This window comes from Sinohyriopsis cumingii, chromosome 17 (assembly GCF_028554795.1).
Source record: "Sinohyriopsis cumingii isolate HCF-2022 chromosome 17, ASM2855479v2, whole genome shotgun sequence".
Lineage (NCBI taxonomy): Eukaryota > Metazoa > Mollusca > Bivalvia > Unionida > Unionidae > Sinohyriopsis > Sinohyriopsis cumingii.
Genome location: NC_142977.1, coordinates 40,367,432 through 40,393,377, shown reverse-complemented (window position 1 = coordinate 40,393,377; position 25,946 = coordinate 40,367,432). Strand labels below are relative to the sequence as shown.

Here is a 25,946-nt window from a genome sequence, read left to right as displayed (position 1 = left end):
TACAACAAAAGCATGGGAATAACAAAAGTACATGATATGTCTCCCTATATGCAGGAGCTAATAAGACAAGGTTAACTCAAGGTAATGATGACCAATAGGTCTCAAGTATGTGGACCTTTAGTAGAAGGTATATGATCTTAAAGGTTATTGTGATATCTGACAAATAGACACCAAAAGCAGTATCTTTATTACCATATGTGCAAGTGATTCACAAAGTTTGATCAAACAGCTGACTCTACAATAAATGTTATTCTGCAAAACCGTCCATTCTTTTTCATACCCAAAAGTTAACAGACCTCCTCCACATCTTGACTGCAAGTCCTCCACAAATCTAAGGTCACTGAACACAATCTATCAGTTTTCTTCTGTCATTCTTACTATGACATTATGACCCAAAAATGAGTAGGCTTATTCCGCGTGCAAGACAACCACAAATTTTAGGCAGGTCTCTGATGCAGAACTCGAATTACTGAGCAGAAACAATGACCATGAGCTTATACCTTACGATCCATAAATTGGATGGCTTGTTTCTTACACTCGGTGCATGTCATTCACAAACAGAGGTTAAGGTACAAAGTCAAGAACTTTTCATTGTTGTACATACACTATGTTTCTTCTGTCAGTCACGGTAACCTTGACCACTGACCATTTATCCTCCAAACTGACAGGCTTCATTCCTACCTCAAGTACATGCACTATTCACAAGGTTTAGGCCAAGTCTGTAATGCAGAACTAATGGTATTATGCATAATTCATCGTTCTTCTTTCAACTGCAGCGACCTGAAATTGATAAGCTTCTTCCTTACCTCAAGTGAAAACTAGTCACAAAGTCTGGTGAAGGTACATGCTGTAGAACTGAAGTTATCACGTGGAAGATGAAAAGTTGATTGATGGCTAGACATCATCACAGCATATTCTCTGTTAAATGGCAGACATTTAATTTTTGCTATTAAATTACCATCAGTGTCACTGCCAGAACCAAATAAAATGGATAAAAGTGAACCACTATCTAACAATTAGGCCTAATGCAGGTTACACAAAGGTACTATGTCCATGATTTTATTACATGCCTCAAACAATCTCATAAATGCCATCCTAATATCTTGACTATGTTTAGCTGCCAGATGTCCCAAAATTCCCACTACTGATGTCATCTTGGGAATTTTTTCTTCCTGCCCTGAGGAACTATCCATGTGTCCTTGCTGACGTCCATGATGACAAAAATCCTTCAAGCCACACATTAACACACGGGTGATGATGGTTGTAGGAAAGCATGACCTACATGTAAAAAAAAAGAAGACTTTTGTTAGATGCTGCCACAGCACTGAAAATAGTTATCTATTTCAGTTACATATTATTTTGTTCCCTCTGATGTTACTGCACAGGTACCATGGAAGTACAGGTAGCTAAAACATTGCTTATTTCATTCTACAATGCTTGATAAACAAAAAGCCCTTATAAATGCATTCATAGTACATCATAAAGTCAGAAAACTGTCACTCAGTTTACTTTATTAAACATTCATATATGAATAGTGTGAGGTAGCTCGGTTGGTAGAGCATCACATGTTCAACTAGCCTGGATCACCTATCTCAGTTTGTCCTTTGGAAAGGAACTTAGCTCCCATTTCCTTGGCATGATATAGAAAATAATATTTAAAACCACACACAAAAATTATAAACCACGATGCCAATATGAATGAGTGGCCGCATGGTCTAAAGTGCTCTCCGTTACGGATCACTGCCATCTCACCTCCGTCTGTGTGGGTTCGAGTATCGGATTTGGCTAATGTGGGTATGTGAGAAAGCTTGCCAGTGGCTTCTTGTGGGTCAGTGGTTCTTTCCAGGGTTTTCACGGGTTCTTCCTCCACCATTAATACTGGCCGCCACATATAGCCTATCATGTGCTGAAAAATGGCATTAAACCCTACAACAACAACAAGTGATACACAACAAGAAAGTGTTTAAGAGTACAAATGGTTTAAAACAGAATAAATGTCAAGTTAATTTTGTTTGGAACTTCTTCCATGCACTTAATGAAGACCAATTTTTCCTAGTAAAATATGTTTCTTTCAGAATACTTACCTAATCGGGGGCCCCGAGTGGACGAGTGGTCTAAAGCACTTTCCGTTACGGATCACTGCCATCTCACCTCTATATGCGTGGGTTTGAGTCTCGGATTCAGCTAATGTGGGTATGTGAGAAAGCTTGCCAGTAGCTTCTTGTGGGTCGGTAGTTCTTTCTGGGGTTTTCCCGGGTTCTTCCTCCACCATTAATACTGGCCGCCATGTATAGCCTATCGTGTGCTGAAAAATGTTAAACCCTACAACAACAACTTACCTAATCATAATACCTTAGATAAACCAGTACTATTTCACAAATCCAGCCCTCCCAGATACTACCTTTAGCTAAAGGGAGCTAAAAATTGTCTACTGACCTAGATGATGGTTGGGCAGAGTGATCTCCCCTTAAGTACAAGGCTTTGCGGCAAATCAAAGACCGTCTCAGTTACTATTGGAGGTGTATTCTCTATGGGTGTAACTGTGGGGGGTTGGGGGGGCTGGGAGGGTGTATATGTGTTTTATGTTTGGGTAAGTATTCTCGAAGAAACATATTTTACTGGGACAAAGTGGTTTCTTCTTTAAATACATTACACAATCAAAATACCATAGGAGAATAGGTAAGATGTGGAGGTAGGTATATCCCAAAGGGCCCAATTCAGTCTGGGTTTTTTTCTTCTCCCATTTCAAACCATGCCCCGACAGATGGAGTTCACTCCAGTCAGATCACCTAGAAGCTATCTCACATACCGTATGGGACTGGAGATGGTATCTCCGGGGTAACTAGAATGTACCTACCTCCACATCTTACCTATTTTTCTATGGTATTTTGATTGTGTAACGTATTTAAAGAAAAACCCACTTTGTCCCAGTAAAATATGTTTCTTCGAGAATACATACCCAAACATAATTGATGAGATTGTTTATCTATGATTTCTGAGTGGTGCAATTCGGAAAAGGCGACACTCTGATTCTCTTGCTTTCTGTATCACTTGGAATCAGAGGTGTTGGAGGTTAGATATATGCATCCAGACTGTCTTAATCCATCAACAGAGTGTCGACTGCCCAGGTATGAGTCTGGGACTGGAGATGTAAAGTGTGGGAGTCTGGTATTCCACCTTGCCACAAACAGGTCCACCAATGGTCAGTCCCATTGGGTAGATATCTGAGGGAAAACCAAGGGATGTATTAGTTTATTGTTCCGGAACAAAGACTCGGCTGGTATGTTAGGTGTCCCAGAATATGGCAAACTTGTATGTGGATTTGTTGATGACAACCACACTTTAGAAAGTCCCACACCATGATGCAAGAGTCTGTGGACTGGTTCCTCCTTGTCGTTTGAGATAAGTCACCTCTGAAGAGTCGTCAGGCAGAATGAGAACTCCCTTGCCATTACAATATTCCTGCCACCAGCAAAAGGCTTTCACAAAGGCTGGCATGTCCAGAATATTGATATGCAGATGTCGTTCTTGGGGAGACCATGCATCACTGGTTTCCCAAAAGGATGGTAGTAGGGAATCTCCCCAGCCTTCTGTACTTGCCTTGGTACAGACTGTAATCTTGGGCCATTATACATATAGAGGTTTACCTACCGTGAGCCACGTTTTGATGCCCCAATTCCGCAGATGGTGCCTCAATTGTGTGAAGATGGGGAGAGATTGGTCCAGTTGGCAAAGTTTTGGCCTCCAGTGGGACAGAACAGATCATTTGCAATTGGCACATACAAAGGCAACCTAGGACAACGAGGTCCACTACAGCATTGAGAAAGCCTGGTAGGTGAAGGAATTCCCATGTGGAAAGATCTTTCCTTGAAACAACATGGTTTGGAATTTCAGTGCCCAATCCTGGGGAGATAAACTATGATGCCTGTGTATTGATCTCCATAACTAGGTGAACATATTGTTGAGATGTTAATAGGTTTGGGGTTTTCCCTGTTGACGTTAGGTCAGGTTTGTAAGCCATGTAACAAGGATTATCATGTTTAGATATAACCCACCTGATGTTACTGTTGGATGTCATCCCAGTAACGGATGTTGCCACTGTAGAAATAGTCCAAACATTCGCCATTACTTGATTCATCATATGAGTGAAAACCCAGGAGCTGATGTTGAGTCTCAATGGAAGTGCCCTTAATTGGTATATGATATTGTAGGCAAATCACAGGAATGTCCACACTAATGGTGAAGTCTCCCTCTTGGACGGCATTCAAAAAAGCACTATGTTGTTTCCATTGAGAACCAAGGGGCATAAATGAATTCAGCATGCTTAGGTCCATGAGGGTGCTTAGGTCAATGACTGGAAGCAGAGTGCCATTACCTTTGAGACCAAGAAAAGTCTTGAATAAAACCCCGGAGAAACACTGGAATGATAGGACCTTATTGATGATTTATCTGGTTTGGTTTGAGAGAACTGTGGGTGCAGCTTCAATAGGACGATTTTCAGAGGTTGGCGTCCTATTTGTGGCCCTTGGGTAATTTTGTTCATTTCTTGTGCTATCTCTGTATTGATGCTGTAGTTGTGGGAGAGGGAAATTGGTTTCCTAGGTGGCTTGTTTGTAGACTTCTTCAATTTGGCTGTTAACAAGATGGTCAGAGGATAAAGGCTGTGCTCTTAGCTTGGCTTTATAGTTGTCCTTTAGGAAAGTGCAGGCAGAGAGCATCAAATCGTGTTCTGCCTATTGTAAATTTGTAGCAGTGTTGATAGCATTGTCCAAAGTGTATTGAGCGGCTCTGTTCAGTACTCAAGCCAGTACTGCACACTAAATCACCAAAGGCTGTTGACTGCTGAGGTTTTCCAAATGAAATACTGGTGTATGGCCAAGGTAGAGCTGCTGATGAACTGATGATGAAGGCAGGTCAGGATGTCCATTAACCCTCCCAGACTGCAGAATTAACTTTAGTTGGACTCTACCATTTTGTCATAGACGCAGGAGCTCTGGGGATCAAAAGCAGACAACGTCCTCAATGGAGGGTCATAAGGCTGAATCTTCCTATGACATCAGATAGTCTAAAAGTGACAACAAGCAGCATCTCCTTGGTTGCATGAGATGAGGCTAAGATCTGCATGATGAGGCCAATAGTGTAGTAAAAGTGCCATTAACCCAACAAAAACAAAACAATAACTTCTTTGAGTACTTACACATGCAAAATCTGGATGTACGTCACTGAGGACTCACCCAATGTAAGTGTGAACTGTACTTCATTGAGGTTTTAACCAAATATTTCCTACCCATCAAAAATTTGGTTTGTACTTTACTGATGACTCAAAAAAAAGTGACCACTCAGTTAAAGTGTGACTATCCAATGTGTGTTCATACACAAATTATAGATTGTACTCCACTCTTAACTTACCCAATATGCACCACCATCAAGTCAAAATAAAGACAACCGCCCAATGTCTATGTGGCCAGCACATTAATGAGGATTTAATTAATGTGTGTTGCTACACAATAAAAAAAAAATGTGAACTACACTTCACTGATGACTCACCCAATGTGTGCTACAACCCAGTCAAAATGTGGACTATATTTCACTGATGCCTCTAGTAAAGCATCAACACAAGCATCGGGTGCTCCTCCCACCCTGAAAGAGGAAAAGATTTTTTTTTTATTCTCATAAGGATAATGTAGTCAAAAATATCATGCATTTTATTCATTTTTTAACATTCAAATTCATCAAAACTTTAAAGGTTTACAATCCCATACCTTCATATAAAAGCTTTGAGGATACCTGGATAATCTCAATCTGTATATCTGCCCATCCATTTATATGAGAACTTCAGAATAGTGTAATCCCTCATAAAATGCATGTACGTATGTATGTCATAGATTCCATTTTTGGGGTGATTGATTTAACTTAACAATATACAAGAAAGCCATAAAAGCATACATTGTTATACTAGTATTACTAATATAAAATGTAAAGGGACCAACGACTATAAGGGACTGTTTTACTAAGGTGCCTTATAATCAAGGTGCATGGTATAAGTTGTCCTCATTTATACTGCAGTACACTTTTTCAGTGTCACTGTGATGGCAGAATATCAGTCTAACAAGTCCTGTCTGACACCAATAGACAAATGATGTCTTACATAGGGAAATTCCGACATAAAAATATTTATCATGTATGATAATACTTGTATCAGGTTAAAGGATAACATGCTGTTTATCGTTTCATGACAGATATTTTAATGTTACATTTTTATAACAATAGAGATGATGAAAAGTTATTTCAAACAGATCTACAAGCACTGTCATTTAAATAGCATTTTGCATTGATCGACAAAGGAAAGAAAATGATGAATTATTTCTTTCATAATTTACATATCTAATAACTAAATTCATACTATTTTCATTTATCCCGTACTAATTGCATATAAATCATACAATAACCTACATACATGCAGCTCTATAAACACTGATGTCATTACGAATAATTATATCAAATGTAGATCTCTTTATACATTACTTATTTAATAATTATACACTGCAGTCAATACCCTTTCTACATGGTACACAAGAATATCATAAAGGACAAAAGATAAGCTTATCTAGTGACTTTTTTCTCCACTAATGACCTTGACATTTGAGCTAGAGACCTTACTACTGTATAAGATCTGGAATTGGGTAAAATTTCCTCAAAATATCTGCAGGGGCTAAAAAGTGACAGCCTGGATAAAGAAACAAGGACTTACATTTTTTCTTGTTATGACCTTGACTTTGAGGCAGGCATTCTGATTGATTATGGGAGGCACAACCAAGACAAGATATATAAAAGAACAAAATTTCATTCATTGGTATAAAAGTTATACCTGTACAGGGATTGATTTCACTGATTTTATAGCTTACCTTGTTGTGACCTGACCATAAACTGGGAGCGTGGCTATGGTATATGACACAGTCAATTCATGATACATGTATATAAACTGTTTCATCAAAATATCTCCGGTGGTTTAAAATTTATATTCCAGACTCCACTTTTCCTTGCCGTGACCATGACTTCGAGGCAAGGGGCATGGCTATGTATGTTAGACATCATCTATACATGATAAATATTTGGCTAAAGTTTCATCAGTTGTTTGAAGCAAAGATTTAAGTCACAGAATTATGTCTGCCCTTGCCAAAACCTTGGCTTGAAATGTGGTATCACTATGGCATCCAACACAATGACTATGCATCACATGTAACTGGACAAAGCTTCATCAAAATAGGTTACGTTGTTCAAAGTTGGATACAAGTCACAGGATTATATGTTCCCTTGCCATAACCCTGCCATGTGGTAAAGAGCCCAACACACATTAAGCCATGATATACATTTGACAAAAGTTTCATGAAAATCTCTCCAACCATTAAAAAGTTATGGGTCAAATAAACAAATGTTAACCGATGGCCAGATGCATGGATGACATTGAATAATATGCCCGGCTTAAGACAGGCATATAAAACAGTCACGCAGACCACATGACTTGGAGCTGTTTTTACCTTCTGAATAATCACCATACACCAAATAACTTTTATGGCCTATTTTGCTTTTTGAATAATCATGAGGTTGGATACAACTACAATTAAAAAAATTAACATCCATAGCTCCCTGGATGGATTTTTTTCTTTCTTTTTTCATATTTATTTAAACAGCAAAAGAAATTAGAAGATATTATAATTCAAGTCACTTTCCTGACAAACAAATGTGTGACGTGCTTCTTTAAGCAAATGAAAATAGGCACTTACATGGCTGCAAAGCATTCTGTGGTGACTTCAATTAAAAGTTTAGTAGGGGTGCAAGTCATCCAGAGCTGTAACAGTTCATTTAGGCTCCCTGGGTGTGGTACACCTCGTCGGTCACTGTACTTACAGCTGATGTGACCTAGCAGTTCAAAGGACCACTGAGGGGGGAGAAAAATAATTCAGGTAAGTAGAATTAAAGGGTTCATTAACTTCTTAATTCATTCCAGACAACTCATTCATTGTGACCTTTATACCAATGTTTACTGCAATTTGGAAAGTTTATCTGAAATAAATTTCACAATTATTATTGTTGGGATCCAGGCTGGGCATGACATTGAAGTGATTCTGGAAAAAAACCTGAAAATTGAAAGGATGATTGAGGATGCTTCCCCCAGCAGGGGTCTGAGGGGCTATGCCTTTAATGTTGGATGGCCTCAGAGCAAAAACATAAGCCATCTACACTTAATCTCCAGAAACCTCTTTTGTTCTTACCATCAGTTTCTTTAAACAATAGCAAATACTGTATTCTGTAATGCCAACCTTGGAAAAATGTTATAAAAACTCCAACCTTTGAAATCAAATTGAGCATGGAACACCCTGTGGACTGAGCCCACTGTCTCCCTGACAGAAAATTTGAAGCCACAACTTCTGAGACGGAATTAGAAATGTTAAAAAAAGTCAATTTGTCACATGAACATGTATTTGATGTCAGAAGGAGGTACCAAGCTCAGTTATGTCCTTGGAATTATAGAGTTAACACCACCAGAAAACATGGTCCAAGGAGTACTGTATTCAAACAAAATAAATTCTTCAATCATAATATCAAAAATGTTTAGAAACTAGGAATCTTTTAATAATAATAATAATAATAATAATAATAATAATAATATTAATAATAAATACAACAATAATAATAATAAAGCAAATTCAGTCAATTTGTGTCTCCCACATACCAAGGTGAGATCATAAAAAGTCACAATCATGAAATCTAATAATTACCTTTATCATCTAGCTAAACAGTTCCTGGACAGGCCAGGAAAGTAGTCAAGTTTCAGTGCTCTGTTGTAAAGAGCATTAGAGAAACCATGAATGTTTTTATTTTTTAATCCTTTTTTTAAACAGTTATGATTGAAAAAATGTGTGATCCTGATATGATGTGATAGCGCAGTGGGCCACCTAAATTAAAAAATAAGACCCAGCATTCTGGTAGCCTGGGTAGGAGATTTGTTGAACCCTGCATAGTGGTAGTTCAGTAAAAAAATTCACATCTTTGGAGAAAATGACATGAGGACAAACATAAATATTTTAAATGCTGGTTAATATTGAGGGATTTCCTGATATAAATTTGCAATGTCTATGCAAAACATAATAATGTGATCCAATTGGAGGTACTCACAGCAGATATTATAGGTGCCCAGGCTTGGGGATGGGAATGAATGAAGGTGTGTAGAACTCCACTGGCATCTTTAAGGACAGTTTCCAGATCCTCCTCCCCTCCTGGGTCTGAAGAACAATACAAGTCATTTTTTTAAATTCACTCTCTTTTTTCAAATTTTGGAAGTATATTTTATAAGGTCTATATTTTGAGGTACTAACTGTAGAGGCTGCAGCTTTCTGAGATCAACAAATACCATTTTTGAGTTGCACTATTTTGTTCTTAACAGCATGGAAAATGACTGTAATTTCTGTGGTTTTCACTACTATATATACTTGTTTTTAAAATGAATCCAACTGTAAATAACAAAGACCTTGATATGCCATCACACAATGCAAAGCAGATCAGGGTCTATCTTATTTGTTCAAATGATTACTCCTAACAAACTGCATACACCCAGATCTGCTGGTGCATTATGCAATAGCAGATCTGGATCTATGCAGTTTGCAGTTAAACTCAACTTATAAGTTATAGTGATGTCTACCAATTGCATATATGACTCAACATGACTTATTTCCTCTGATGAGTTATAAAAGTTTTGAAACCGGTCAGGGACAGGAGGATGACTAGAACACTCAAGCAGATAGGAGGGAATGCCTCCACATACAATCAATCATCATCTTCCCTAAGTTTATATTCTATCGGAAGTGAAGGCAACCCTCTGTTGGAATCCAACCTACAAGATCCCAAAACCAAGGAGAGCCCAATGAATCCATAAGAGAGTGCATCAGTACTCTTTTCCAGCTCTTCTAAACATACAGTTGTCAGTAGAAAAGAGATTTTAAACAAAAAGAGAAAACTGGAAGAACCAGTTGCAGAACTAGTTACATGGTTCCCACGCTTTTCTAAAGATAATTTTTTCAGGTCATTTCCAGGTTTTTTCTGGGATGAAATAAAAAAATTTTTAGGTTCACATATGACCATTAATAAATGGAATTAAAGAACAATTTAGATTTTAAATCATGCATTTTCTAAATCTAAAGATGTTTTTCTTTCAAGACTCTCCAAAACATCAAAGTCAGAAAAGATGATCATGTACAAAACCACAAAATGTATCACATGAAACAAGTTTGATTATATTCCTATAAATTGGCATGTAAAGTCATTTCAATGTACAGAATAAAAATTCTAATGTTATTTTGCAGACCTGCTTTATGTTCCAAGTGTGAACAACATAATGAACATAAATTAGGTTTATTTCCTTTCAAATCTTTAATTCTAAAGAATTCCATAGCAATATATATATATATATATATATATATATATATATATATATATATATATATATATATATATATATATATATATATATATATATATATGCATTATATAAAAAAACTTAAAAGAGTTTAACCCTGAATTTATCTGTGCCAATAAAATCCCAAACAAGATTTTTCATATAACCTAATATCCTTAAGACAATCTGGTTAAAAATCCATCATTTAAAAAACATTTTCAAAAAGGCTGATTTAAATTTTAACAAAAGACATTCAAAATTATATACTGTTGAATAAACAAGGACTGAACTTTCTCTAAAATCAACTTGTCTTCTTGTAATTCGTTAAACTAGTCCCCAAGCCTGTATTGATACAGGGGCTCATATTGTTTTTTAATATATAATACAAGGGATGACAATTTCTCATTTCAGCTCTGAGATTCAACAATTTTGACTACAAATCTGGCTTAAAACAAACAGCAATCCATTTTCTAATCCAGGTTTCCTCCAAATATTCCCACCCCATTTTTCATGTTTGGAAATTTAGGTTGGGGTGTGGGGTTATTGCAATTACATATAAAAAAATTGGAATTTCCCACCAATGTGCACATTGACATATGGTAGTCGTTTACCAGTGGGCCTAGAAAATTTAAACTTATGTTATATCGACCCGTACCTACATCAAACCACTAGAAAAGTATTTATTTTCTCAGAAATGGCAAGTATTATAAACGTTATGTCTTTAATCTGCTGACAGACTAGACGAAACTACCGCATAGATGAAACCTGACCCTGTACTCGCCATTTGCATTACTAGTCACATGACTTCATAAATCTCAAACAACGACATCGGAAGTCCAATATTCACATGATATCAACAACAAACTCCTTTTTCATGTTGTACAGAAATTCAATTATATTAAATTAAAATCAGATACTTTTTTTTAAACATTAGCAATCTGGCCAGTCTGATTTATCGAGCAGAGAGGATATGTCAACGTGGTAGTCACATGATACAACAAAACTCCAGAAGTTGTTACTGGAATATATTAATATGGAGAATTTTGTGTTCTTTCGTTTTTGTATTTTTATTACAACCAGCATATATGACTTTCATTTAATGTTATTTTATTTTTTTCTCTATAACATTTGAAAATGTGGGTTGCTAGATTTGGGTACTCATGCAACTAGGAAAGCAAATCGCGAGTACCAGGTAACATTTCATCAACGCCGTAGTTTAATCTTGTCTTTCAGCAGATTAAAAACAAAGATTTTAATACTCACAATTTCTGAGAAAATAAGTAATTTTTATATCAAATTCATGCATGTATCACTCGATCTAAGTTTGCTTGGCCATCTGATAAGCGTCTATGCTTTGCCACAATCATGTTGGCCTCTTGTGATACTAGACTGGTTTTCATACCTTCTATGTAACAAAAGATATGGATACTGAGCTGAGTTTGAAAATAAAAGTCTACTAGACAAATCTAATCCACTGGGCGTTTGGACTGATGCAGCACATATGTTTATTGCAAGCAACCAAATGATCCATACTGCACCCTCAGAACATTCTGGTTAGAACTTGATAAATTTAACTCACGATCAGTTTAGTTACGACTCATTTATGTCCTTTTTTCGGGTGCCAAGTGGTGGAAGAAAATTCCCGTGACTTTCATCAATATCTGCAAAATTCAAGGACTTTTCATGGTCAGGAAAAAAATTATAATTTCTCTCGACTTTTTCCCCGATTTCCTGGTAGCGTGGGAACCCTGTAGTTACTGAATGCCCAGAAATGAAACACCTGCTACTACCATCCCAATCGATTCTGCTTTACAAAGAAGTGAGAAAACTTTCCAAATTTGTGAAATTAAAAAGGGTGGCTGACTACCTCCAAGAGTGTGGAAAAACATTTGCAAACAAAGTACATTGTATTAGATTGTGAGACCATTAAGTGCAGTTTCTGCAGCAGAATGGATAAATCTAAAATCTTTAGAAGCACATTCACAAACCTCAAATATAAATCAAAACTAAGAGGACATTGTACCACACATAATGTAATCTATTTATTCACCTGCACTAAATATGGTAAACGATATGTAGGTGAGACAAAAAAAATTCCAAGTGAGAATAAAAGAACACTTGAGGGATATCCAAAAACACAAAGATTCCCAGGTGTCTAAGCATTTAAATTTATCTGACATAACATAGATTGTGTTAAATATCAGATAATATAAATTATTAAATATGATCCAGAGCTCTCCTCTAACACTTTTATTTTGGAAAGATAGAGAACTGTTTTGGATATACCAATTACATACTCTACAGCCGGTAAGGATCAAGATCTCCGTTTAAATGGGAGTTCAGACATTTTTAACTTACAAGTGAAGCCATACAGTATCCATCAGTCTACTGGCTTTAAACCACCAAGTGCCAAGCAGGGCATGAAACAAATGAAACTTATACATGTATTCATATTTCTGTACATATATTACTAATACAAAAATAAATATTCGATAGCTTTTTTTATTTTGTAAATTTAAAAATGAAATATTCATTCTCACTGACCCAGTTTTACTTGTCTGTAACAGACATATAGCCATATTTCTTTTATACAAGCTAAAATAATGACAAACTGTAAGTTGGCTTACAAACTTGAAAAAGTGATCTTCTCAAATAAAATATTAGTCATACAAGGTTCTTTCCAGAATTTGTTTGAGGTGCAATTCAAAGAGTGCATCAACAATGTTGATTCCTCAAAAGAAAATGTTCATCTTACTTACAAGATATATATACTTACTGAAACAAAAACAACACAACATATAATGGCAGGTCAGATTTTCAGAATAATATCTCAACAAAATTCAAATTGTTAAATCAAGAGTACCATGAAATGCACATTAAACACCCAACCTGCATTTAATAGTATATGTAAATAACTAAATTTGTGTATAAAACATATTTTAATTCCCTTCAGACACATTGACCCTGACCTTTGATCTTTTGACACCAAAATCAATAGATTTCTCTCTTACCAAAAATGCAAGCTATCCAAAAAGCTTGGTTTAAGTCTGCGATGCAAAAGTAATATTACTGTGCAGAAATCGTTTTCTTCTTTCAGTCATAGTGACCTTGACTTTTGACCCCAACATCAACAGACTCCAAGTGCAAGCTATCCATAAAGTCAGGTTTAGGTATGTGTTTAGAACTAATGTTATGCATGGAAAACATTTTTCTTCTTCTGGTCATTGTGATCTTGAGTTTTGACACCCAAGTGCAAGTAATCCACAAATTTTAGTAACTGTAACTGGCAGAAAACTCAAATTATTGTGCAGAAATTATTTTTCTTCTTTCAGTTTTAAGTTACCTTGACTCTGAACCTTTGACCCTGAAGTCAACAGTGTTCTTTATTAACCCAAGTAATGCTGGCATATAAAATATTCATTTAAATTATAAAACTCCTCTAGTTCTTTCCTTGAACTGAAACATTTCATAAATTCTAAAATCATTATTTTTTCTTCCTTGCATTTTATTTCATAAAGTTTTGAATATGTTGCAATTCAATTTTGCAATTGTCTTAATCATTAAAATACTAAAATCTAATCATTACTTTCCTGGTGAAAGGTTTATTCAATGAAGTTGATAAACACATTTAATTCTGGAGTTTACACCATAGACCATGTACATTACACACTGTATTTGTAAAAGTTTTAGGTATTGCTCACAAAGAGACATAACCCACTTTAAGGTGTGTGTGTGTGTGATTTAGATTTTTGATGTAGCTTTAACAATTTTTCAGTCATATTGCTATGATGTCTGCAGTGTGGCAGTTTACAGTGATGTCTAGCACTGGGGCATCATGACCCAGTCATGTTGCATTTTGTCCAACCCAGTGAAATTATCCTAACAGCAGGCCAACCAGTCCAAACACTAACCTCACAATGCTGAGCGCCAAGCCAGGCAGTTGCTAGTACCATTTTTTATAAGCCTTTGGTATGACTTGACCAGGGTTCAAACTTGCAACCTCCCACATCCGAGGTGGATGCTCTAATCACTTAGGCCACTGGAGTGGTCCTACAGTAAGGAGTTGCTGCAGAAACTGTGAGTAACTGGCCACTATCAAACATCTACAATCTACTCCCTTTTTAACTCATAAAAATAGTTTTGAAATTTGATCAAATGACTTGAAAATTAGGAAAATGGACCATCAGATGCCAGGAATAAAGCTTTCCGTGAGAAGAAGAGAAAAACTTGCTTAATTGAACCAGAAATGTAATTCAAGCTGGCAATCAAAAATGATGACATTTATTTAAACCAATTATCTATCCATAAATTCACTTGCAACAATAAATAAAATAATATTGGGGCAGTTTGTAAGGAAGGGCTTTTAATTAAAAGGAGCAATCAGCACTGGCTGAGAATCTTTTGGGACTTTTGTCACAAAAGATTAGTGTGCTGCTGCGGTAAGGCACCACAGAAGGACAAAATACCCTGCAGGAAATTAACTTGGCAATGATGGTATTACAGATCTCTGATGCTTTACAGGGCAGAAGGAGAATCCCAACAATAGGGTATTCTTTTAACAAATTAAGTAGTTCCAAGGAATTTTCAAGAAATCAAATTGGTGAGTTGTATAATGTGATCTACATCAAATTCTCTTAACTCTGGTTTGTTCATAGTGATGCCACATTCTATATAAAGATCATTCTCATCTTTAAGACCTTTATGCTCCGTTTGATACATTTTTCATACTTTACTGTACATTTCGATATGGCTCAAAATGTTTTAATCTGGAATTACCTGCATTCAAGCATTAACCCATTACCTCATAGAGCATAGTGACAAAGTGCAGCACGCTATAAATTGAACACTTGTTACCTAGCCGACCGCATATGCATAGGCCTGCCTGTGAACTGTTAAGCAATGTAGTGTATGTTACATTTAACAGCAATTTTAAACATTTCACATTTTTGGTACACATCTATTATATGTGGAAACAGTAAGTACTGAATGAAATCTGCGACTGCCATTTTGGAGAGTGGAGATTACGACTCAGTTACTTTAAATAGCAGATATCGACCAGTGCATAAACAGTGACCACATGATCTGACGTAATTGTCATTCGCAGAAATGAATTTAGTATCTAATGGGGGGGGGTGCCCGAAGGTGGTGCTTTGAAAACCAGCTAAAAATGGCTGATGTTTATAGCAGGCGTCAAAAGGAACCTCCATGTGAATGGAGTAGAGGCATCAAAAGGCGCTTCCATGAGAAAGGAGTAGAGGCATCCAAAGACACTTGCATTAAGTAAAGAGTTAATTAACATTTTAACAAGTACAAACTGAAAGGCATCAACTTTGGACCAGTGTGCTTAAATTAGAGCTTGTGTGCATTTTTTATGTTGAGAGTACAACCAGCCACTTATGCCATGTACTCTACAATGATCAGATGTTGAATTTTGGTAGTGTTGGGAATTAGTTGAAATTTAAAGTCAATGTCATTGTTGGATACCTGGTTGCTCAAACAGTCAAAGGTAATGCAAGCATTTGTCAGGTGCAATATTGCTGGTGCCTGAATCTATTATGTTTGCCTTTGAATTAAAACTCTCTCTGTTGACAAAAATTAATCTGAGAAAAGAGCTGAGTTTCATCCTTTTTCATTAGATTTCTTTTCATTCCCTATTCATCACAGGCCTTGCACATAACCTGAATGTATTTTGATCTCTGGAGTTCAGCAGATGGTAAATCCAGATATTGTTTGAAGTGTAAACAGACATTTTGAAGCTTAATTATAAATCAAGTTGCTGAGTCAGTCTTCTGTTTCAAAGTCGTACACATCAATTTGTTTTAAAATTAATGCTCTGTCATGGTGCAGAAAACACTAAGCAGGATACAGTGATCCTGTTTGGAATATAACCTTGGTAGAAAACGATGTATACATTTATTTTATAATTTGTTGAATTGTGCACTAAATTAAATATGCTGATATAATAATAATAATAATAATAATAATAATAATGATGATGATGATAATAATAATGATGCTGTGATGTTTGTTCAAAAGCCCAATCTAAAAGATGAACATGCATACTAAAGGTCACCTGTTTACAAAAACCAGTTTGATCTTTTCCCATGGGTGACTGCTACTGACAGGTCTGATTGCAGTTAATATTAATGAAAATCACAACTGAATAACTGGTCACTGGATTATTCAATACCAATCTTTGATTATTTTAATTAATCAATCACCCCACCAATAAAATTAAGTGAGATAATGAAAAACTAGTACACTAAGAAGAAACCAAAAACTTCATATGGGTTACAAATTACCCAGGTAACAATTTATAAAAGACAAAACAAATTTTTGAATGCAGCTTTTGCAGTGCTCTGTCAGTAAGTTTAACAATTACTAAGATGGAACATTTCCTTACCCGATGAGTTTCTGCCAAACTCTAAGTTCATTAGGTGCATGTTGACAGCCTCACCAAATACATTGGCCAAATGTTCTAAGACAGCATGTCGTGCAGCTGGGAGGGTCTTTAGCAGGAGAAGTGCTGACTGTACCAGGCTCTCATTCTTTACCTTCCCTTTGTAAGTAACACCTTGAACAAAGCTGCGCACTTCATTCAAAAGATCCTGTAACAGAAAAGCTCAAGCAGTTTATAAACCTAAATTGTATTCATTTGGCTTCACTTACAGAGAATTTGCTAAAATACTCTTAAAATGATATGAAATCGTTCAAGACAGTTCTTTTGGTAAAGGTAACCATATAAACTAGAGAAAAATAATAAGCACAGATTGATGACACAACCTTTTGCACACTGTGATTCAAAAGATCTAACCCATAAATACAGCCATGAACACAGTCGGTCAACACTGTAACAAGAAATGATACACAGATGTAAACCTAATCAATACAATCATGAACAATGAGTCTGTAAACACTGTAAAAGAAGTGATACACAGCTGTAAACTTAATCAATATGGCCATGAACAGTCTATAAACACTGTAACAACAACTGACACATAGCTGTAAACTTAATCAATATGGCCATGAACAGTCTATAAACATTGTAACAACTGACACACAGCTGTAAACTTAATCAATATGGCCATGAACAGTCTATAAACACTGTAACAACAACTGACACACAGCTGTAAACTTAATCAATATGGCCATGAACAGTCTATAAACACTAACAACAACTGACACATAGCTGTAAACTTAATCAATATGGCCATGAACAGTCTATAAACATTGTAACAACTGACACACAGCTGTAAACTTAATCAATATGGCCATGAACAGTCTATAAACACTGTAACAACAACTGACACATAGCTGTAAACTTAATCAATATGGCCATGAACAGTCTATAAACACTGTAACAACAACTGACACATAGCTGTAAACTTAATCAATATGGCCACGAACAGTCTATAAACACTGTAACAACAACTGACACACAGCTGTAAACTTAATCAATATGGCCATGAACAGTCTATAAACACTGTAACAACAACTGACACATAGCTGTAAACTTAATCAATATGGCCATGAACAGTCTATAAACACTGTAACAACAACTGACACATAGCTGTAAACTTAACCAATATGGCCATGAACAGTCTATAAACATTGTAACAACAACTGACACACAGCTGTAAACTACAAGAAAAGTTTTCAAAAAGGAAACCAGTAATATATGCTAAACACCTCAATCCCTACAACTGCAAAGTTTATAACATAAATGTCAGGGAAATTTATAACACATAGGTTACTGGTTGATAACCATCTAAGGCTAACCCTTCATCACTCATGTAAATTTTGTTGCAATCTTTTTTTCTCATGATGACCCTTTATTATCAATTAAACAAGAGTACACTGAAGGGACCGATGCCCTCAAAATAAATTCCAAGAATTCAAGACAGGACCTTTTTTCTTTAACTGCTGTGTGATCAAATCATTTCTGATCTTCTTGAGCAATAGCATGTTCCAATTAGCCATTGTAGCTGCCATTATTGGATGTAAGAGTAGTACCATTTTCATCCTGGACAAACTAGACTTCATTAGAAGGCTTTTAGTGAAAATCCCATGTCAATATAAAAATCCATTCAGGAGAATTAGTGTCAAAATTTTCAACTATGTTTAATGTGGCAGCCATACTCAATGTCTGCTAATTAACACTGTATCATAAGACATACTTTTGATGAAAACACTGTGTAAATATGACCATCAATTCTGGAGTAGTAGCCATAACAAGATTTTCAAGACGGCTTCCATGGTGGCTATATATGATGTCAGATCAGCACCATTTTCATCCAGGGCCAACTAGATGTGACTTTCCATTGTGCAGCAGTCACATTAATAAGATTTTTAATATGGTTGTCATACCTGATGTCAGAATGTTACCAATTTTATTTAGTACTAGCTATCATCATCTAAATTTTTCTTGTGACAACCCAATTATGTTATCACTTTCTGTGTAGTAGGAGTACCAATTAGGTTTTCAAGATGGCTGCTCAGGTGGCCATATTAGTTATCAGATTTTTTTTAATTCAAGACAAACTAGATACCATAAAAAGTCTTCTAATGAAAACCTCGTGCTGATATGACTTTCTGTTCAGAATGAGTAGCAATAGCAAGAATGCTGCAATGATGGCCATACTGGAGGTCAGATTAGCACCATTTTCATGGTTTAACTGAAATGCCCATGTTGATATGACCATATCAGTCATATTCAGTAGCAGTAACAAGATTTTCAAGATGGCCACTACGGTAGCTATACTGAAATGTCCAGTTGGTAGCATTTTCATTTTAGACCAACTAAAACTTCATGCCAATATACCTTTCCAATCTGCAATAACAAGATTTTCAAGATTTTAGCCATACTGGATGTCAGACCAGCACCATTTTTATTTAGGACCAACCATACATAATAAGAAGTTTTTTGTGAAAACCACATGCTGAGATGACCATCCATCCAAGAAGACTAGAGACAAGATTTTCAAGGTATCCATATTGGATGTCCAAGTGGAACCATTTCATTCAGGCAAAATCAGTAGCATCCTGGTAAAAACCCAATGATGATATGGCTTTCTGTTAAGGAGGAGTAACATTAAGCTGATTTTCAAGATAAATGATGTGGCAACCAAACTAGATGTCAGAACAGCCCCATTTTGTCAGAACAGCACCATTTTCATTTAAGTTTCTTTTTGGTTTTTTATGGGGTTTAATATAATTTTGAGCACGAGAGGTTTTACATAGCAGCCAGTAATGGGAGAAAGAACCCAGAAGGACCGAGGGAAGAATCAATGACCCATAGGAAGCCACTGGCAAGCTTTCTCCATTACCTACATTAGTCAAGCTGGGACTCGAACTTGCCTGGGTAGAGGTGAGATGTGTGAGTGGTTTATAAAGGCAAGTGCCTAAGACCACTTGGCTTCCAGATCAAGTTTCATTTAGGACTAACTAGACATTTAGGAAACCTTTTAGTGAAAATCCCATGCTGATCTGATGATCTGTCTAGGATACAGGAGGTCGCAGGTTCGAACCCCGGCCAAGTCATACCAAAGACTTATAAATATGGTACTAACAGATGCCTCGTTTAGTGCGCAGCATTAAGATGTTAGTTTTAGGAATGCTTGGCCTGGTGTCAGGATAAATGTGATTGGGTGGAACATCTGTGGCATGATGCCCCATTGCTAGACATCACTATAAATTTCCACAGTGCAGACATCATAACGATATCACTGACAAATTGTTAAAGCTATGTTAAAAATCCAAATTACATGCACACACACACACTTAAAACCATCAAGACTTTTGGATGAATAGTCTCATTGCAATTCAGCAAGTAGTTTATAAGGATTAGCAATGACAAAGTGCTAACAGTTGGATGACTGACAGCAGACAATCCCATAAGCTCTTCTGCTCTATGATCATTCAAGCTAAACTTAATATTATGATGGTTTGTGTACAGTGCATACCAAAATTAGCTTATATAGTTTTTCTTATCTGTCGAATCTGCCATTCTTGCAATAGTAGTAGTGGTAGTAGTTGCAAGAGATCTTCCTTAAATTTGTTCACTGATAAAAAAAATAGTTTCTCAAAACAAATTAATATGAGTTTGCAGCCCCCCCCGCCCCAAAATGTATCTGTTTATCCATGCTGTATCATAAAACAAACATTTGCTACTGGCATGCGACACTCAGATAAGTGTCCTACAATCATAAGCTTCATCATGGATCAAGGTTATATTCTGTTCTAAACGACTGAATTCTTTTGCAGCATATTTACCAAGCTGACACAAGTCAACAAATTAAATATTGCACACTAATATCAAGAGTCTCTTGAAAGGACTAATACTTTACTGGCCAAAAGAATTTCCAGGAATTCAAGACACCAGTAATATCATCTCTTCCTTTTTAACTGCTCCAAGTTGAAAACATCTCTGACATTCTTTAGCAATATATTCACATTAGCCATTGTGGCAGCCATACTGTATGTAAGATCAGAACAATTTTTATCTAGAACAGGACACCATTAGATGACTTTTGGTGAAGACCCCATGTTCATAAGAACATACAATCAGGAGAATTATATATGTTCATTGTGACAGCCATATCTGCAGTCATATCAGCACCATAGTCATTCAGAACCAACCGTATATCATAATTAATCTTCTGGCGAAAACTCCACATCAACATGTCTTTCCATTTGAGTGGATTAGCAGTATCAAGATTTTCATGGTGGCCATACTGGAGAGGTTAACACCATTTTCAATTAGTATCAACCAGACATAAAAAGTCTTCTGGTCAAAACCCAATGCTGATATTAGCTTCCATTCAGGAGGAGTAACAATAACAAAATTCTCAAGGTGGCTGACAAGGCGGTCATAATGGATAACAGACTTCTGAAAACACAATATCGACATGACAAACCATCTAGGAGAAACAACCATAATAAGATTTCCACATGGTCATTCTTTAAGTGAAAACACCCTGTTGATAAAATCCTCATTCAGGAAGAAAAGCAAGAATAAGATTTTCAAACAGACTGCCATGGTAGCCATATTAGACATCAAATAAGCACCTTTTTAATTAAGGACAAAGCAGACATTATAAGTATTTAAGTGAAAACTGCTGCTGATATGACCACCTTTTCAGAAATAGCAATAACAATATTTTCATGATGGCTGCTGTGATGGCCATGTTGGATCTAAGCAGCACCATTTTTATTTGGAACAAAAAGGACATTGGAATTTATGCCTGTATAAGGTTACAAAGCAACTCTCAAAGTAGTTGAGGATGAGTAGCAGTAACAAACTTGTGCTAACAGATGGACAGACAATGCATGAACAGATGGACAAACAATGCATGAACAGATGGACAGACAATGCATGAACAGATGGACAAACAATGCATAAAAGACTATCTCTTCTGGCCTATGACTAGTTGATCCAAAAGTCAGGGAATGCCTTCAGAAAATATAGTTGCGTGGACACCCAAATAAACACAGCAGAAAAATTGTTAGATTGTATTATGTAAACTAAAAAACAAAATATTTCAAGAACAGTTATAGCAGATTGTCTTTTGATCTGTATAACCTGTATTTTATTAAGTGTTTAGCTTTCACAATATGACTGTGGTTTCAAAATAAGTTGCAAAATTGGATAATCTTAGGAGTCAAAATTTGAAATTGTCGATGAGGGTTAACAAAATTAAATGGAAGATCTGTTTCTTTCTTTCTTTTCATATTCTCAGAAATTTATACATTAAATTTATGAAAAAATACTGGCAGCATGTTATGATGTAGACTTGTATTAAATACTATCTTATATGGTACCAGAATTTTTTTTTTACTTCAAATGTACATGAAAATAAAGTTATACACAACATGCAAAAGACAACTTAATTATCAGTTAATATAAATGTGACTAATGCATGGCTGACTAAACAAAACCAGTTTGCAATGTGACCCAATCCATACAAAATGGTTATGCCAAGCATTGATTGATAGACAAATCCTCCAAACAAAAACAAAGACATGAGTGTCATGCCTCTGCATAAAGTCAAAAGAAGTCAATCAGGGTAAAAATGCATTGCACTCATTATGGTGTTATATCTGTTCCATCATTACAAAATAAAACAAACTGCAATTTACAATAGGCATATACTTTTATATAAAATACACAAACTAAGCACATACAAAAACTATGCATGTAACTGTCAAACTTCCTCATCAGCAGAACCATTTTAATCTTAATGACCTGAAACCTCTTAAGTTCTTCAATGTGTAAAATACAACATTGTTTGTAACATAGGGCAAAGTATCACTTTATTACAAACCACATAACAGTGTATATTCCAATATAATTTTGACAACTCTTTTACTTTTAAACATTACCACTGAAAAAAGATGCTTAGATCATGCTACACCATATGGCAGACTCAACAATAAAGCATTAGAAACAATGACTATATCCAAATTTCAATGAAAATTGGCTACATTGTTTAGTGGTTTGACGCCAATTGAAAGTAAGAATCCAATCATATGGAATACAATATAAAATAAATCTGTAAATATAAACAATTATGTAACAATTGTTTTTTTTATGAATATAATTCTGCTAGATCTTTTCCATGAATACACACTAATTAATTGAATGGTATGTTCCTATAATATCATGGGTTCTATGGTATTGTGGCATTCAGAATTTTCAACATTTTCTTTTATGGTGCCACCTATTGTGTACTTATATACACTACATGACCAGAAGCTACTAGTCAGTTAATGTTGGGAAAACCTCTGGACTGCTGACGAGTAGACTATTTTAAAAATGCACCCATGAATATCAGTTTTCCAAATAATGGCTGTACTCCATGTTCTCAAATAAAATCATTATCTTCCTAAAATCGCTATCACAGTAAGAAATTACCAATTTGTTGTCTGAAAATGGACAATGATGTAATGTGAGAGCCAATCACATAATTACAGTATTTGTCAAGAACCAAAACAATTTAATCTCTGGTAGCAAATAATAATAATAAGAGTCAAAATGTGAAGTATGGATGGTCGCTGTTTTCTGGTGGTTTTTGAAACTGAAAGGTGTTGCCTTTAAAACTTTGCTGTACATGATTTATTATTTTTAGTGGAACACTGTGAGTTGTTTAAACAGTCCGATGTTGACAAGTACTTTCATGCTCATGTTGGTGTTCCATTCTCATTGACAATCCCAGCGCTACTCTCCCCATTACAGATGGTTACTGATGCATTTCTTTAATTCTCTCTGAAAAGTTTCTGTTTGATGGCACAGATGGCAGAACGAGTGCCATGGAAGTAACACCCATTTTTCAAGCAGATTGAAAATCTGTGCAAAATATAATTAAGTTCCTAAAGTTTGGACAAGTAAATGCCATCATAAAAATATTTTTTCGGTATTACCACGATATCAGGGTAACTACCTTTTTACCTAGTCTGGAATCTACATGGCGTCTGCCTATCGATCATTTCCAGCAGTCATCTGATTAAAACTGGAAATTAAAAGCATTTTAATGTAGAGGAGAGAACAAATAAACGTATATAATATGTTCAAGGTAAGTGGTTTTGTTTACGTATTCAGCGATCGCAAACTTAAGACCGGCGATATCAACAGCCCTCCGGTATATATGCGAGTTTATTCCAGAGGAACCCAGCACATTATTGAAAGAAGATATCTGCCATCGAATATACGTCACAGAGGTAAACGGATGATGATGTTGAGAATTTAAATGTCTGTAAGTAAATATTTGAGAACATAAACACTATTATTTAAAAAAAAATACACAAGAAAAAGCAACTATTGTTTTCCTTAAAGAGTATATGACAAACTAAGCCTCAAGCACCTGTGGACCAAGCGTCTTTGATGAACTTTCAGAAGCTGTAGCCATTTATCAGCACTATAATGACTTCCACTGACAGAAGAGTCGCACCAACTCTTGCAGTCTGGTACCCTGGCCTAATCACTACTGACAAGTTTAGTAGGGAAGGGTACCAGCCTACTCGGTTATAACATTTAAATTCGTTCGCCACACACTTTCAAAGTCGCCGCCAAGGTTGGTTAGTTGGTTTTAAATCGCATTTCAATGTACTATTGTATTTATCAGAAATATAAAATGGGAGATAAGTACCTTTTCCAAGATCACATCGAGGCAGCCGACCAAAGCAGGCCTGGGCGGGTAACCCGCTATTTCTACCAACTGCAACTATATACAAATCTTTTATTGCTTTGTTGTTTGTATATTTAATCAAAAATATTAAACATCGATCTTTGCCTTTTCTTATTGCAGTGAGTTATGTTAAAATCGAAAACATGGCAGTGAATGGCATCGCTAAGAAGAATGTCACAAATATAGTCCATGCAGCGAAATCAGCCCACTATACTACTAAGATCATGGAAAGTTCCAGCGGCAAAGAGCTCTTCGAGATTACTAACAAGCTAATGTCAAGGAACAAATCTACACCACTTCCAACTACTTTCTCTCCAGTCGACCTTCCGGACATGTTTGCAAATTTCTTCCATGACAAAGTACAAACCATTAGAGGTAAGCTTAACACCACAATTTCTATTGACTCGTCGTCACCATACAGTTGGGATACAGAATTTGAGCGGCAACCATTAGCAGCATTTGAACCTGTCTCTATGCATTTCATACGTACAGTCGTGATGAAGAGTGCACCAAGTCATGTGAAGTTGATCCAATTCCAACATCACTTCTGCTTGAGTGCTTAGATCCAGTATTGCCTTCACTAACTGATGTTATTAATACCTCTCTCTCATCCGGGAATTCCCATCATTTTTCAAAACTGCTATTGTAAAGCCTCTGCTGAAGAAACCAACACTTGACCATAACGATTTAAAGAACTACCGCCCAATTTCTAATCTCACATTCACATCAACAATCTTAGAGAAGATTGTTCTATCTCAGCTTGTATCTTATCTAAATTCAAACAGTCTTTTTAGCAATGTACAGTCTGCATATTGCCCTTGCCACAGTACTGAAACTACTCTTCTAAAAGTAGTTAATGACATTCTCTCTGCGTTGGATAGCGGAAAGATTACAGTCCTCACCCTCCTTGATTTGTCTGCAGCATTTGACACAATAGACCATGATATATTACTTCACCGTCTCCAGCATGTATTTGGCATTCATGATACAGCCTTACTGTGGTTCAAGTTCTACTTGGTCAACATGACACAAATTGTATCTGCAAATGGAATACACTCCAGCCCAGTTGATCTATGTTGTGGTGTTCTACAAGGGTCTGTTCTGGGACCTGTTGTCTTCATTCTGTACACTCAGTCGCTCTCAAGTGTCATAGATCATCATCCAGTGTCTCACCAATTGTACGCTGATGACACCCAAATATACAAATCTAGCCACCCAACTGAAGTTGATGCTACCATCCAAGGTGTAGAGAGGTGCATTTCTGATGTGAAATCATGGATGACATGTAACAAGCTGCAGGTGAATGATGA

The 25,946-nt window shown here is 36.1% G+C and overlaps 1 protein-coding gene across 1 annotated transcript in view; it reads right to left on the bottom strand.

Annotated features, from left to right (window-relative positions):
- Positions 1-24,416, bottom strand: part of LOC149778476 (integrator complex subunit 5-like) — a 104,452-nt gene extending 80,036 nt beyond the window's left edge. The window contains exons 1-6 of the mRNA XM_089939340.1: positions 24,313-24,416; positions 16,857-17,061; positions 9,178-9,284; positions 7,785-7,939; positions 5,548-5,640; positions 1,071-1,278 (exon numbers count right to left, since the gene is read on the bottom strand). Coding sequence (XP_089795466.1) covers positions 1,071-1,278; positions 5,548-5,640; positions 7,785-7,939; positions 9,178-9,284; positions 16,857-17,061; positions 24,313-24,357 — 813 coding nt within the window. The 5' untranslated portion in view covers positions 24,358-24,416. The remainder of the gene's footprint in view (positions 1-1,070; positions 1,279-5,547; positions 5,641-7,784; positions 7,940-9,177; positions 9,285-16,856; positions 17,062-24,312) is intronic.
- Between the last annotated feature and the right edge of the window lie 1,530 nt (positions 24,417-25,946).